Here is a 14,936-nt window from a genome sequence, read left to right as displayed (position 1 = left end):
GCGTTCCTTTTTGACAGTGGCACAGAGGTGCCCACTGAGTGTGGGAATGACACAAGAGACCTGCCCCCCGGGGCTGCTGCAGCCCTGTACGGCTCGACCCCACCTCGGTTCGCTGCCACGTGCCTCGTACGGCTAGATACCGCCCACCTGGGGTCACGCCACTCGGGTCTGAATCTCAGCTGTGTGAGCCTGAGTGCGGTATCGCAACCTGCTCTGCGCCCCAATCCCCCAGCGCTAACATGTGGTCTGGAGTCACGTGTGGATTAAACAGCACTGATGAACACCGAGCACTTAGCGCGGTGCCCGGCACAAAGTCAGCGAGTGCTCAATGACTCTTGGTTACCGTGCTTGTGGTTTAACCTTCCTCTGAAATCAGTTTTACGAAGTAAAATGAGTTCTGAAGCCAGGCTTGCAGAGTGATGCTGGCCTTCTTACCGCTGGAGTCTGAGTCACAGTCAGAGTCACTGTCGCTGTCATCAGAATACTTCTTGTGTTTTCTTTTAGAGGATTTTTTCTTTCTCTTTTTCTTGGACCTTTCTTTCGAACGACTAGACTTCCTCTTCTTCTTCTTCTTCTCTTCTACGTAAAGTACAAATATAAAATTAACTTCTAACAAGTATTACGATCATCAGTTTTATTGTATTTGAAATACTGAAAAAGAACAGATGACGGGCAACTTGAGTACAAGCGAAGTCTATTGTTCGACTATTTAGAAACATTTTTTTTCAACTTCTCAATACAGCAGCTCTGTAGTATTTAAAAAAATACCTTCTGAAGTAGAAGCTGAAGTGGTGCTTTTCTTTGGCTCATCATCCTCTACTGGTGTGTGTTCGTCAGAGCTGAATTTAAAGAAGATGGTTGTAAGAATCAGAAAAGTGATAAAATGTGAATCATGGAGTATAAAAATATAGAATCAAAAAATTTCAGTAATGACACCAATTGTCCAACAACAATTAAGAGCAAACACTGGAATAACTTTGTAAGGGTATAGTTCGAGGGTCTACCACCTTCAAAATAATATAATAATCATTTACATTTGCATAATGCTTTAGAGTTTACAAAACACTATTCAAACTAAAAGCAATGGGTAAATTTTCAGAAGAAGCCACAGGGTAAATGTACGGAACCATAAGGAAAGATGGAAAAAACAAGAGGGACGCCTAGGTGGCTCAGATGGTTGAGCGTCTGCCTTAGGCTTGGGTCATGGTCCTGGGGCGCTAGGATCGAGCCCCGCATCAGGCTCCTGGCTCAGCAGGGAGTCTGCTGCTCCTTCTCCCTCTGCCTCTCCCCCTGCTCATGCTCTCTCTCTCTCTGATCTCTGTCTCAAATGAATAAAAAATCTTAAAAAAAAAAAAAGAAAAAACAAGAGATAAGAAGACCGAAGAAAGACTTCACTTTATTCTATGTGTATAAAGGACATATGGTGGAGCAGCAACTGTTCTGTCCCCAGAGCAAGAAGAACCTAACACACTACTACATAAAGAGATTTCTTTCTATTATAGATAATTCTGAAAATGAGTACTATTAAAATTCTATAATAGTTTAGAAGAGGATGGGGTGGCTGAGTGGCTCAGTCAGTTGAACGGCTGACTCTTGGTTTTGGCTCAGGTCATGATCTCAGAGTCCTGGGATCGAGCCCTACATCCAGCTCCATGCTCAGCAGTGAGTCTGCTCCCTCTCCCTCTGCCCCTCCCACTTGCTCTCTCTCTTAAAATAAATAAATCTTTGGGGCGCCTGGGTGGCTCAGTCGGTTGGGTGCCTGCCTTTGGCTCAGGTCATGATCCTGGGGTCCTGGGATCGAGCCCCGCACTGGGCTCTCGCTCTGCGGGGACCCTGCTTCTCTCTCTCTCTCCCATGGATAAATAAATAAAATCTTTAAAGAATATATTAAAAAATAAATAAATCTTTAAAAAATAGTTTAGAAGAGGAATTTTCATATCATATAATCTTTTAATCTGAAGATAACATCTGGAGTAATTTAGGTATTGCCTAGAAAATTATTTGTAGTGTTCCTTCCAGCTCATTCTTTCAGTTCAGATTCTTTGATCATTTTCAAAGATATCTATAAGAACAAGTTTCAGATAATAATTCTATCACCCTGTCACAAAACACAAGTATATCTGTCAAGCACATTGTTTCAACTCAAAGTAGACTTAGAAAAGAGGGAAGAAGAACCTTATGCACAGTACCAAATGAAAAAAAATAAGAAAAAAAATAATTAGGCCTTCAGATACTATTTAATACAAGAAAACTAACTAGGAGCACCTGGCTGCCTCAGTTGGTGGAGCGTGAGACTCCTGCTCTTGGGGTTGTAAGTCTGAGCCCCATGTTGGGTATAAAGATTACTTAAAATAAAATATAAAAAGAAAATAAACAAAACTGTATTGGTATATTCATTTTTTAAAAAAATCCCTTTGGGAACAGAATAAAGAGCCCAAAATAAACCTATGTATATACAGGAAATTGAGCTATGACAAAGGAGTAAAGAAAAAAAGAGGAGTAAAGAATATACCCAGGCGCCCCCTGTTACCTTTGTTTTTAATGGGAAATCTAAAAACCAGGGCACCTGGGGGGCTCAGTTAGTTAAGCATCTGCCTTCAGCTCAAGTCGTGATCCCGGGGTCCTGGGATCGAGCCCCACACTGGGCTCCTTGCTTGGCAGGGAGCTGCTTCTCCCTCTCCCTCTGCCTGCAGCTCCCCCTCCTTGTGCTCTCTTTCTCATTATCTCTAACTCTCTGTCAAATAAATAAAGTCTTTAAAAAAAAACAACAACAAAGGTAACAGGGGCACACGGATGCCTCAGTCAGTTAAGCATCCGACTCTTGATTTTGGCTCAGGTCATGATCTCAGAGTCGTGAGACGGGGTCTGCTTTGAGCTCTGCGCTGAATGTGAAGCCTACTTAAGATTCTCTCTCCTCCTCTGCAGCCCCCAACCTCCCCCTCACGCACCATGCTCTCTGTCTCTCGCTCAAAAAAAAAAAAAAAAAAAAAGGCAAAGGATCTGAATAGACATTTTCCAAAGACATATAAATGGGTAACCACTATATGAAAAACATGTTCAGTATCACTAATCATCAGGGAAATGTAAATCAAAATCAAAAAGAGATAATAACTCACCTGTTAGAATGGCCATTCTCGAAAAGACAAGAAATAACAAGTGTTGGTGAAGATGCGGAGGAAAGGGAACCTGTGCACACTGTAGGTGGGAATGTAAATTGGTATAGCCACTATGGAAAACTGTATGGAGGTTCCTTAAAAATTAAAAATGTAACTACCGGGGCAACTGGGTGGCTCAGTCGGTTGAGCGGCTGCCTTCAGCTCAGGTCATGATCCCAGGGTCCTAGGATCGAGCCCCACATCGGGCTCCCTGCTCAGCAGGGAGTCGGCTTCTCCCTCTCCCTCTGCCTCTCTGCCTGCTTGTACTCTCTCTCTCTCTCTGTCAAATAAATAAAATCTTTAAAAATATATATAACTACCATATGATCCAGCAATTCCACCTCTGGGTATTTACCCAAAGAAAACAAAAACACTAACTTGAAGATATATGCACTCCCATGTTCACTGCAACATTATTTACAATAGCCAAGATATGGAAACAACCCAAGTGTCTATGGAGGGATGAAGAGATGAAGAAAATGTAGTATAGGAGAGGGTATCAACATGGTGGAGTAGGAAAATCCTGAGCTCACCTCCTTCCATAGACATACCAAAATCTACAACTACATATAGAACAACTATCTCTGAGAATGAACTGAAGAGTAGCAGAACCAGATCATATGTAACTAAGGATATAAAGAAAAAGCCACAATGAGAAGGGTAGGAGGGGCAGAGACACAGTCTAGTCAGGACCCACACCCTTGGCATGGTGACCAACAGCAGAAGGGATATCATAACTGTAGAGTCCCTCACTGAGAAATAAGAGATCTGCGTTCCACATCAGCCTCCATAGCCTGAGGGACCTGTACCAAAATGACAAGCACCCATAATGCCTGGCATTGAAAACAAGTGGGGCCTATGTCCAGGAGAGCCAGAGGGCAGTGGGAAATTGAGACTTCCCTCTTAAAGGGCACACCAGTGCAGAGGCATTAGTTTGAAAAGTACCTAGGTTAGAGGTGAAGAAGATCCAAGGAGACTAAGTTTAGGGTGTGTTGGAGGGGCAGGGATCTGTCTGAACATTCTCCAGGGAAAGAAGCACTGGCAGGCCCCATTTTCTTTTTACTTCCTTTACATCTAGCTGGTCCGGTGCTGGCAGGTGCCATTTCTGACACTCTCCATCTACTGTGCTAGCACTACTTGCACAGACTCACCCCACCCAACCTGTCCACCCTGGCCTGGCACTCCTCTCTAGCAGCTCCCTACCCACCATACCTAGCAGGCATCCTTGGCCAGGACCAGCACACCTTCCACCCAAGGGCTCCTGCCCTGGAGGCCCAGTCCTATACACTAGAGTGTCTGCATCAGTGGCAGCTGGACTTTGCAGCCAGCTGCACCAAAAGCCTGCCCTACTCAACAGTGCTCACGCAGCTCACAACCAGGCCTTATAGCCAGCTGTGCCAAGGGCCAACCCCACACACCAGCATGCCCACACCAGCTGCAACCAGGCCTGTCAGGCAGAGGGAGAAGCAGTCTCCCTGCTGAGATATGTGATCAAGACACATTATAATCAGAGTGTCAAGAGTTAGAGATAAACAATCTTAAAAGCAGCAAAAGGAAAACAACTAGTTACATACCAAGGGACCCTAAGTCTATAAGCTAGTTTTTCAGCAGAAACTTTATAGGTCAGAAGAGAACAGCATGATATATGCGAAGTGCTAAAAGGAAAAAAAACTCACAACCAAGATCACTCTACCCAGCAAGGTTATCACTCAGAAGTGAAGGAGAAACAAGGAGTTTCTCAGACAAGCATAAGCTAAAGGAGGTCATCAATACCAAACCAGCCTTACAAGAAATGTTTAGGGGACTTAATTTTAAGTAGAAAAGAAAAATCGTAACTACAAGTAAGAAAATTATGAAAGGAGGGGTGCTTGGCTGGCTCAGTCAGTGGAGCATACGACTCTTGCTCTTGGGGTTGTGAGTTGGAGCTCCATGTTGGGTGTAGAGATTACTTATAATAAAATCGTTAAAAAAAAAAAAGGAAAATTATGAAAGGAAAAATCTCATTGGTAAATGTAAACATACAGTAAAGGTAGTGGATCAACCACCTACATAGCTAGTATGAAGGTTAAAAGACAAAAGCAATAAAATCAGTTAGACCCACAATAATTAGTCAATGGAAACATAAAATAATTGAATGTAAAATATGTTAAAAACATCATGGGGGATGATGTAGTGCTTTTGGAATGCATCTGAACTTAAGTGGGCATTAACTTAAAATGGATTGCTATATACATAAGATGTTATATTATGAACCTCATGGTAACCACTGACCAAATACCTATAATAGAAAAACAAAAAATAAAAGAAAACAAACATAACACTAAGGAAAGTCACCAAATTTCAAGGTAAGAGAGCAAGAGAAGAACTACAAAAACAATCAGAAAGGGATGCCTGGGTGGCTCAGTTGGTTAAGTGTCTGCCTCAGGCTCAGGTCATGATTCCAGCCTGGGATCAAGTCCCACATCTGGCTCCTTGCTCAGCAGGGAGACTGCTTCTCCCTCTGCCTACCACTCCCCCTGCTTGTGCACTCTCTCTCTCTGACAAATAAATAAAATCTTTAAAAAAAAGAAATCCACAAAATGGCAACAAGTCCATACTTATCAATACTTTTTTTAATCAATAATTACTTTAGGGGCACCTGGGTGGCTCAGTCGTTAAGCATCTGCCTTCGGCTCAGGTCATGATCCCAGGGTCCTGGGATCAAGTCCCGCATCGGGCTCCCTGCTTGGCAGAAAGCCTGCTTCTCCCTCTCCCACTCCCCCTGCTTGTGTTCCCTCTCCCTCTCTGTGTCTCTTTCTGTCAAATAAATAAATAAATCTTTAAAAAAAATTACTTTAAATGTAAACTTACTAAGTGCTCCAATCAAAACACACACAGTAGCTGAATAGATTTAAAAAAACAATACCCATCTATATGCTGCCTACAACAGACTCACTTCAGATCTAAAGACACAGAGACTGAAACTGAAGGGATGGAAAAAGATATTCCATGCAAATGAAAACAAACAAAAAGCTGGGGTAGCAATACTTATATCATACAAAACAGACTAGAAAACAAAGCCTGTAACAAGACACAAAGGACATTACGTATGATAAAGGGATCAACCCAACAAGTGGATATAACATTTGTAAATACCTATGCACCCAATACAGGAGCACCTTAATACATAAACCAAGTATTAACAGACATAAAGGGAGAAATTGACAGTAATACAATAATAGTAAGAGACCTAATACCCCACTTACATGAATGGATCGATCATTCAGACAGAAAATCAATAAGGAAACAGTGGCCTTGACCAACAGACTAGACCAGATGGACTTAACAGATATATACAGAACATTCTATCCAAAAACAGCAGAATACACACTCTTTTCAAGTGCACATGGAATATTCTCCAGGACTGATCCCATGTTAGGTCACAAGACAAGTTTTGATAAATTTAAGACTGAAATCGTATCAAGCATCTTTTCAGACCACAACAGTATGAAACTAGAAATCAATTACAAGAAAACTGGAAAAACACAAACACATAAAGGCAAAACAACATGGAATTAAACAACCAATGGGTCGGGGTGCCTGCGTGGCACAGTCGGTTAAGTGTCTGACTCTTGGTTTCAACTCAGGTTGTGATCTCAGGGTCGTGAGATCGAGCCCCATGTCAGGCTCTGTGCTCAGTGTGGAGTCTGCTTGAGATTCTCTCTCCCTCTCCCTCTGACCCTCCCATTTGTGCATGCGTGCTCTCTCTCTCTCTCAAATAAATAAATCTTTAAAAATCAATAAATAAAGGGGCGCCTGGGTGGCTCAGTCGTTAAGCGTCTGCCTTCGGCTCGGCTCATGATCTCGGGGTCCTGGGATCGAGCCCTGCATTGGGATCCCTGCTTGGTGGGAAGCCTGGTTCTCCCTCTCCCACTCCCCCTGCTTGTGTTCCCTCTCTCGCTGTGTCTCTCTCTGTCAAATAAATAAATAAAATCTTTAAAATAAATAAATAAATAAATAACCAACCAACCAACCAACGGGTCAATGAAGAAATCAAAGAGGAAGTCAAAAATTACCCTGAGACAAATGAAAATGGAAACACAACAGTACAAAATCCATGAAATGCAGCAAAAGAAGTTCTACGAGGGAAGTTTTATACAGGCCCAACTCAAGAACCAAGAAAAATCTCAAATAAACAATCTAATCTTACACCTAAAGGAACTAGAAAAAGAACAAAGCCCAAAGTTAACAGGAGGAAGAAAATAATAAAGATCAGAGTGAAAAATAAATGAAAAAGAGACTAAAAAGACAACAGAAAAGATCAATGAAACGAAGAGTTGGTTCTTTGACAAGATAAAATTGATAACCTTTAGCCAGATTCATCAAGAAAAAAAGAGAGAGTGCCCATATAAATAAAATCAGAAATGAAAGTGGGTAAGTTACACCCAATACTACAGAAATAGAAAAAAATCATGAGACTATTAAGAACAATTATGTGCCAACAAACAACTGAGAATAAATAAATCGTCTAAATCAGGAAGATTACAATACAGACTGATTACTACTAATGAAATTGACTCAGTAATCAAAAAACTCCCAACAAAAGAAACTCCAGGACCAGATGGTTTCACAGGTAAATTCTACCAAATATTTAATGAATTAAGACCTATACTTCTTAAACAATTCCAAAAAACTGAAGAAAGAACAGACTCACTCTATGAGGCCAGCATTGTCCTGATACCAAAACCAAAGACACCACAAATAAAAAAGTTACAAGCCAATATCCCTGATGTATGTAGATGCAAAAATCTGCAACAAAATATTAGCAAACCAAATTTTATACTACATTAAAAAGATCATACACCATTCTAAAGTCAAAATTACTCCAGAAATGCAAGGATAATTCAATATCCACAAATCAATCAATGTGGTTATACCACATTAACAAAATAAAGGATAAAAATCCTATGATCATCTCAATAGATGCAGAAACAGCATCTGACAAAAACTCAACATCCAAATAAGATACAAACTCTCAACAAAGTGAATATAGAGAAAACATACCTCAACTTAAAAAAGGCCAGATATGACGAACCCACAGCTAACATCACACTCAACAGTAAAAAGCTTTCAGCTTTTTCAGCTTTTTCAGATCAGGAACAAGACAAGGATGCCCATTCTCACCACTTTTATTCAACATAATACTGAAGTCCTAGCCAAAGACAAGAAAAATAAAAGGCATCCAAATTGGTAAAGAAGAAGTAAAAGTGGGGCACCTGGGTGGCTCAGTTGGTTAAGCGACTGCCTTCAGCTCAGGTCATGATCCTGGAGTCCCAGGATGAAGTCCCGGGATAGAGTCCCGCATCAGGCTCCCTGCTCAGCAGGGAGTCTCCTTCTCCCTCTGACCCTCCCCCCTCTCATGTGCTCTCTCTCTCTCTCTCTCTCTCATTCTCTCTCTCTCAAATAAATAAAATCTTTAAAAAATGTAAGAAGTAAAACTGTCACTATTTGCCAATATATATAAGAAAACCCTACTCTACCATCCATGTTATTTGTCAATTGTACCTCAAAAAAAAAAATCCCTTTATAAGGCTAACACCTGACACTCAATCTGCTATTAGGCTGAGAAAAAAATAATTCAAAATAATATCAATATATTTGTCTTAATACTGAACCCTTCTATGAATAGGAAATTAGCACTCCCATGAATTACAATTTAAGAACAATTAACGGGCGCCTGGGTGGCTCAGTCGGTTAAGTGGCTGCCTTCAGGTCAGGTCATGATCCCAGGGTCCTGGGATCGAGCCCTGAGTCGGGCTCCCTGCTCAGCGGGGAGCCTGCTTCTCCCTCTCCCTGCCGCTCTGCCTACTTGTGCTCTCCACCTCTCTGTCAAATAAATAAAATCTTTAAAAATAAATTTAAAAAAGAACACTTAATATGTTAAAATCCACTAGCAACATGTTTTAATTGTTATGTATGTTCAATGTTTTTAAATTCTAAGGGGTAGAATAGCATAAATCACAAAAAAGAAGAAAAAACATGAGCTGTACTTAAAAGTTCTTCATTTAACAAAAATTCTGACAAGTCTCTGGATTTAAACAAATGTTACATTTTTTAAAAGTATTTTTTAATCACTTACTCTGGTTCTGGATTCTTTGGAGAAAGTCCCCATACTTCAGGAGCTCCCAATTCTCCAATCCTCTCTCTCTCACTTAATCTCCTAGAAGATATAGGCATATAAATTATAACTCCATGGCTAAATTGTCTCCTAAATACATAATCAATTCAAAGGAGGCCAGTTAAGTCCTATTTTCCTATTTTAAAAGTTAAATTAATAAATTAAGTATACTCATTATAATTTGATGTTCTTGATAGTACTATCAAATGGTACAGCCTACAGACAGCCTGAGGCCAGGCCAGAAATACAGCCTCAAAGGCTATCAAGTACATCTCTTCTGCCTCTTGCATGACATAGCTCCTAATTGCTCATTTCGTCTTCTGCAATATGTGACACAAATAGTTTATATTTGGAAATAACTTGTTTATACACGTTTATGAGAGTAAAGAGCAGTCTCTACTTTTGATTTAGTCAAACTCGTTTTCAGAAACTTAGGAATTAATGAAGAAAATTAAAATGAAGCATTAGAAATAGAAAATAGAGAGCTCTGAAAATGAAAGAAAAGTTTTATTTGACAAAAACTGTCCTCAATGAGATACAGGGTTTGTTTTCTCCCTTTTCCCTTTAGTTCCTTTTTGGAAAAGGACTATATTCCCTCTCTACTCTTGCAGGACACGAAAAATTTATGTTTGTGATTTTTTTCTTTCAATTTTGCTCACAAACAAAATACAAAAAAACGAAGACTCAATTCCTCAAAGTTTAGCTGCTTGTGATTCCATTTGTTAAAAACACACACACACCCCAAACCCTTACAAAATAAGCTGGTTTGATTGCTTGAATATACTGTTTTTTACTTCTTTATTCAGGAGAAAAGGTATTATAATCATGCAGAATTAGACTCAGGTTTCCCACTTGAAGAAAGTGCCTAAAAGGGTTATACTTATAACCCAACTTCTAATATATATGCAGGGGGAAGTATGACAGGCTGTAAGAACAGTCAAGTTCTCATCCCTGCTGCCCCCAGCTTCATCTGTACTCTTAAGATAAACTATTCATCTTCTAAATGTACAAATGCAAATTCCATCCAAGAAGTTCTGACATCTTTTGATGAGGATTGTCCAGTAGGAAGTTGGCTGCTTTTTGACTAACACAGCCAGGAGGTAACTCTGAAAAATTTAATTTGGAGAGGTAGGTCTCCAACCTAACTCCGTACTGTTTTTATTGTTTCTGCTTCCATGCAGGAAATCCTAGTAGCTAACACTCAAGGACTATTTATTATGTTCCAGGAACTAAAATCATCACAACTCTAAAAGCCTTGGCGCCAATTTTATCCCTCTTTAAATGGTTAGAAATAAAGCTCAGAGAAGTTCAGAAACTTGCTCAAGGTCACACAACTATTACACTGCAAAGCATGGCTTCAAATTCAGGCATTCGGATTCTGGAGCCTTTCCTCTTCATTGCTATCCTTTATTACTTCCCATTCTTGGAAGAAGAAGATTTATGGAGACATCTCCCAGCTTTGGAATCTTAACCTGCCCCTCAATGCCTGTGATACTCTTAAATTTCTTTTTTAACACAGCGCACATGTAGGGGCGCCTGGGTGGCTCAGTTGGTTAAGCGTCTGCCTTGGGCTAGGGTCTTGATCCCAGGGGTCATGATCCCACATCAGGTTCCCTGCTCAACGGGGAGCCTGCTTCTCCGTCTCCCTCTGCCTGCCGCTCCCCCTGCTTGCGCTGTCAAATAAATAAATAAAAAAAACACACACACAGAGGACATGTAAAGCACCTGGTACAGTGCCTGACAGAATTTAACACTCAATAAGCATTAGATTTTAAAACTTACAGGACAATAATTATAACCCTTTTCCTTTCTCCTTCTTCAGCTATCCACTTTCCCACTCCAACACTCACTCATGAGAGGGCACCTGATCTCACCCTTGACCTCGTTTTTCACGGTCAAATTGAGACCATTTAACAAGACCTTTTTCAACGTAGCTTAATCACCAGTTTAGCAGGTCACTTATCCCACATTCAATCATCTGGGCTCAGAGGGTTTTTTCCCCTCGGATTTAAACTCTTCCTCTCGACATTTCCACCGTACACATCCTGTCACCTCAAACCTGACTGATCATTCAGCAAGCAGTGCTGGTACGCCTACCAAGTGCTAGGCACTGCTAATCTTGTGATCAATAAAACAGGTCTCTTCTTTGCCACGAGCTCAATCGAGTGCGAAATGAAAGCACGCTTCCAAATGATAAAGACACGACCAAGCGAATACTGTAATTCGGGTAGGTCTGAGGCTCCCGACAGAACCGCTCCAAGCCAGGAGGCAGAAGAAGTAGCGGAGACACCAGAGTGCGGTACGAAGGGGCCCGAGGATGAGTGAAAACCCAAGGGAAGAGAGGGGCGGAAAAAGGCAGAGAGCGAAAAGCGCAAAGTCAGACTCCAAAGTCGGGTGGGCTCCCGCAAGAGAAGGTGTGCCCGTCTCACTCACTTCTGCCGCAGGCTCTCCTCCCTCTCCTTGTCCAGAAGGCTAGGCCACGGCTTGTCGCTCCCGTAGGGGCGCGAGTAGCCGCCATAATAGGCGGTCGAGGAGGCTGAAGCGAAGGGGTTGCCCCGCGGCGCAGAGGGCCGCTCCCGGGAGCATGACCGCGAACGGGATCGGTAGGACTGGTTTCGGGACCCCTGACTGAAGCCGCCCGGCTGATGGCTGACACCATTCCGAGAGCAAGAGTGCGAACGAGAGCTCGAGCGCGAGCGACGGCCCCGCGGGGAGCGGGCGGATCTGCTGGGCTTAGGGCTTCTCGACGAACTGCGACGCTTCCCCCCGGAGCCCGAGGCCTCCCCCTCAGGGCTGCGCGAACCCGACACCGGAGCCATCGCGGCCGCTGGGTCCCCCAAGTAGCTAGAGAAGGGGGCGCTCTCGCGAGCCTCGGAAGATCTCGGTTGGTTCGGGTCCCAAACCCGCCGTCGCGCCACCGCCGGAACCTGAGGAAACCTTGGAAACAGTTCCGGGTACGTCGGCAAATCCTTTCCCCCGACTTAGGTGGTCCTGCCCACGGGACGGGGATGTGTGTATCGGTATAAAGAAGTCCGTGGGGCAACCGGGTCCACTCATCCTTCCGGTCCCGAGTGAGGCTCCTCAAATCTAAACTGGACCAGAGAGCGTGTCCTTTCTTTAGCATCGAGTTGAAATAACTCAGGGGAAGGGCGATAGGCCCCAGAGACATTTCACTGAGCGGCCGTGTGAATAACAAAGCCAATGTAACTTTACATATATACATGTTTGTGTGTATGTGGCTGCGTGTAGGAGTACACCCACACCCCCCCCCACAATTTTTTTCTTTTTTCTTTTTTAAGATTTTTATTTATTTGAGAGAGCGCGCGCGAGCACGAGCGGGGGGTGGGGGCAGAGGAGGAGGGAGAAGCAGGCTCCCCGCTGAGTAAGGAGCCCGAGGCGGGGCTCGAACCCAGGACTCCGGGATCATGCCCTGAGCCGGAGGCAGACGCTTAACAGAGCCGGCCAAGCGCCCCCACAGTTTTTTCTTTCTAATCCCAAACAAAATAAGGAGGGTTTTTCGAAATTGGTGGTGAGCTATGATGTCTAAGCCCCATTTTGCCCAGTTAGCTTAGAGGGCACAAATTCTTTGTTAATAATTTGAGCCTGATACACTACAGTTAAGTTCGCAGCCCAGAGAAAACTGCTTGTTTATTCTCCAGAAATTCATCTCCACTAAAATGCAGCAGCAAAAGGAATTTGTAACCCCCTTCTTGTCCAGCCCTTTAAACTAGTCCCCTCATATGCTAACTCAACAATACATGGTTAATGGTTATCTATTCTATTCATTTTATACCGTTGTTAAATGAAAGAACGTTCAAACACTAATTCTACTGACTTTAATTTTTGAAGGTACGGTGAGTTTGCTATGGAAATTCAGAATCCAGTCTACTAGTAGCTAGATGGCTTTTTGAGCCTTTCCTCCTAAGAAGTAACTTATCAGATCATGAAAACTCATGCCATCGATTATTGGAAACCTCCCTTTTTAGAATTTAAGGGAAAGATGCTAATGTAATATAAATGGGAAAAGGGGACCGCACTATTGGGTATCTTCTATGTAAAAACATTTGATCATGGGATGAGGGCCAAGGACTGAATTGAGTAGGAGAAATTATATGATTTGGGATGCAGATTTGGAGAAATTTCTAATAAAGTTCTGGATGGGGGTACCTGGGTGGCTGAATCAGTTAAGCCTCTGCCTTCGGCTCAGGTCATGATCCCAGGAACCTGCTTCTCCCTCTTCATTTGCCACTATCTCCACTTGTGCTCTCTCTCTCTGTCAAATAAATAAAATCTTTAAAAAAAAAAAAAAGGAAGTTTTGGATGGAAAACCTACACCTAACTTTTGCGACACCAGGCTGTACACTTTCACATCTACTGCCTGTAAAAGCCAACTTTGCAACAGCACTTGGTCTACCTGCCCAATGTCTGGTAGGCATGCACTTTAGTTCCAAGGATAAAACCCATACCCCAGCACCTCTGGTTGGCATGATACTAAAAAATAATTTTAAAAAGTTAAAAAAACGTTAGTATAAAGTGTGAAGCCCTCTGGTCCTGGGCTTTTGCTCATTGGGAGTTTTTTGACTACAGATTCAATTTCATTATTAGTAATCGGCCTGTTCAGATTTTCTATTTATTCTTGATTCAGTCTTGGAAGATTGTATGTTTCTAGGAATTTATCCATTTCTTCCAGATTGTGCAATTTGTTGGCATATAATTTTTTGTAGTACTCTTACAATCCTTTGTGTTCCTGTGGTGTCACTGGTAACTTCGTTTTCATTTCTGATTTGATTCACCTGAGTCCCCTCTCTTTTTTTCTTGATGAGTCTGGCTAAAGGTTTATCAATTTTATCTTTTCAAAGAACCAGCTCTTAATTTCACTACCTTTCTTATTGCTTTTTTAGTCTCTATTTCCTTTATTTCTGCTCTGATCTTTATTATTTCCTTCCTTCTACTCACCTCGGGCTTTGTTCTTCTAGTCCCTTTAGGTATAAGTTTAGGTTGTTTATTTGAGGTTTTTCTTGTTTCTTGAGGTAGGCTTGCATTACTATAAACTTCCCTCTTAGAACTGCTTTTGCTGTGTTCCAAAGATATTTATTTATTTGTTTGTTTGTTTGTTTATTTTGACAGAGAGTGCAAACAGGGGGAGTGGCAGGCAGAGGCAAGGGGAGAAGCAGACTCCCCACTGAGCAGGGAGCCCAATGTGGGGTTCAATCCAAGACCCTGGGACCACGACTGGAGCCAAAGGCAGACACTTAACCGACTGAGCCACCCTGGTGCCCCTTTATTTATTTATTTTTAAAGATTTTATTTATTTATTTGAGAGAGAGAATGAAATAGAGAGAGAGAGAGAGCATGAGGGGGGAGGGTCCGAGGGAGAAACAGACTCACTGCTGAGCAGGGAGCCCGATGCGGGACTCGATCCCGGGACTCCAGGATCATGACCTGAGCCGAAGGCAGTCGCTTAACCAACTGAGCCACCCAGGCGCCCCTTCCCAAAGATTTTTAATGTTATATTTTCATTTTAATTTGTTTCAAAGTATTTTTTATTTCCTTTAACAATGCTTTTGTCCTAAAGAAAGTTCCTACAGATTCCTGCCCCTTTAGCACATACCCTAAAATTAGTC

General features: G+C 42.2%; 1 protein-coding gene across 4 annotated transcripts in view; it reads right to left on the bottom strand.

Annotated features, from left to right (window-relative positions):
* Window positions 1–12,237, bottom strand: part of NKAP (NFKB activating protein) — a 28,671-nt gene extending 16,434 nt beyond the window's left edge. For all 4 annotated transcript variants that reach the window (XR_003606830.2, XM_088028663.1, XM_028087778.2 and 1 more), the window contains exons 1-4: window positions 11,746–12,237; window positions 9,274–9,354; window positions 769–839; window positions 436–579 (exon numbers count right to left, since the gene is read on the bottom strand). Coding sequence is in view for 3 of the 4 variants with exons in the window: in XM_088028663.1 (XP_087884789.1) it covers window positions 436–579; window positions 769–839; window positions 9,274–9,354; window positions 11,746–12,131 (682 nt within the window). In the remaining variant the exon portion in view is untranslated. The remainder of the gene's footprint in view (window positions 1–435; window positions 580–768; window positions 840–9,273; window positions 9,355–11,745) is intronic.
* Between the last annotated feature and the right edge of the window lie 2,699 nt (window positions 12,238–14,936).

The sequence above is a fragment of the Eumetopias jubatus genome, unplaced genomic scaffold, assembly GCF_037043125.1.
Source record: "Eumetopias jubatus isolate StellerSeaLion01/CBP00866 unplaced genomic scaffold, mEumJub1_p1.0 scaffold_11, whole genome shotgun sequence".
NCBI lineage: Eukaryota > Metazoa > Chordata > Mammalia > Carnivora > Otariidae > Eumetopias > Eumetopias jubatus.
This window is presented reverse-complemented; position numbering and strand designations above follow the sequence as displayed.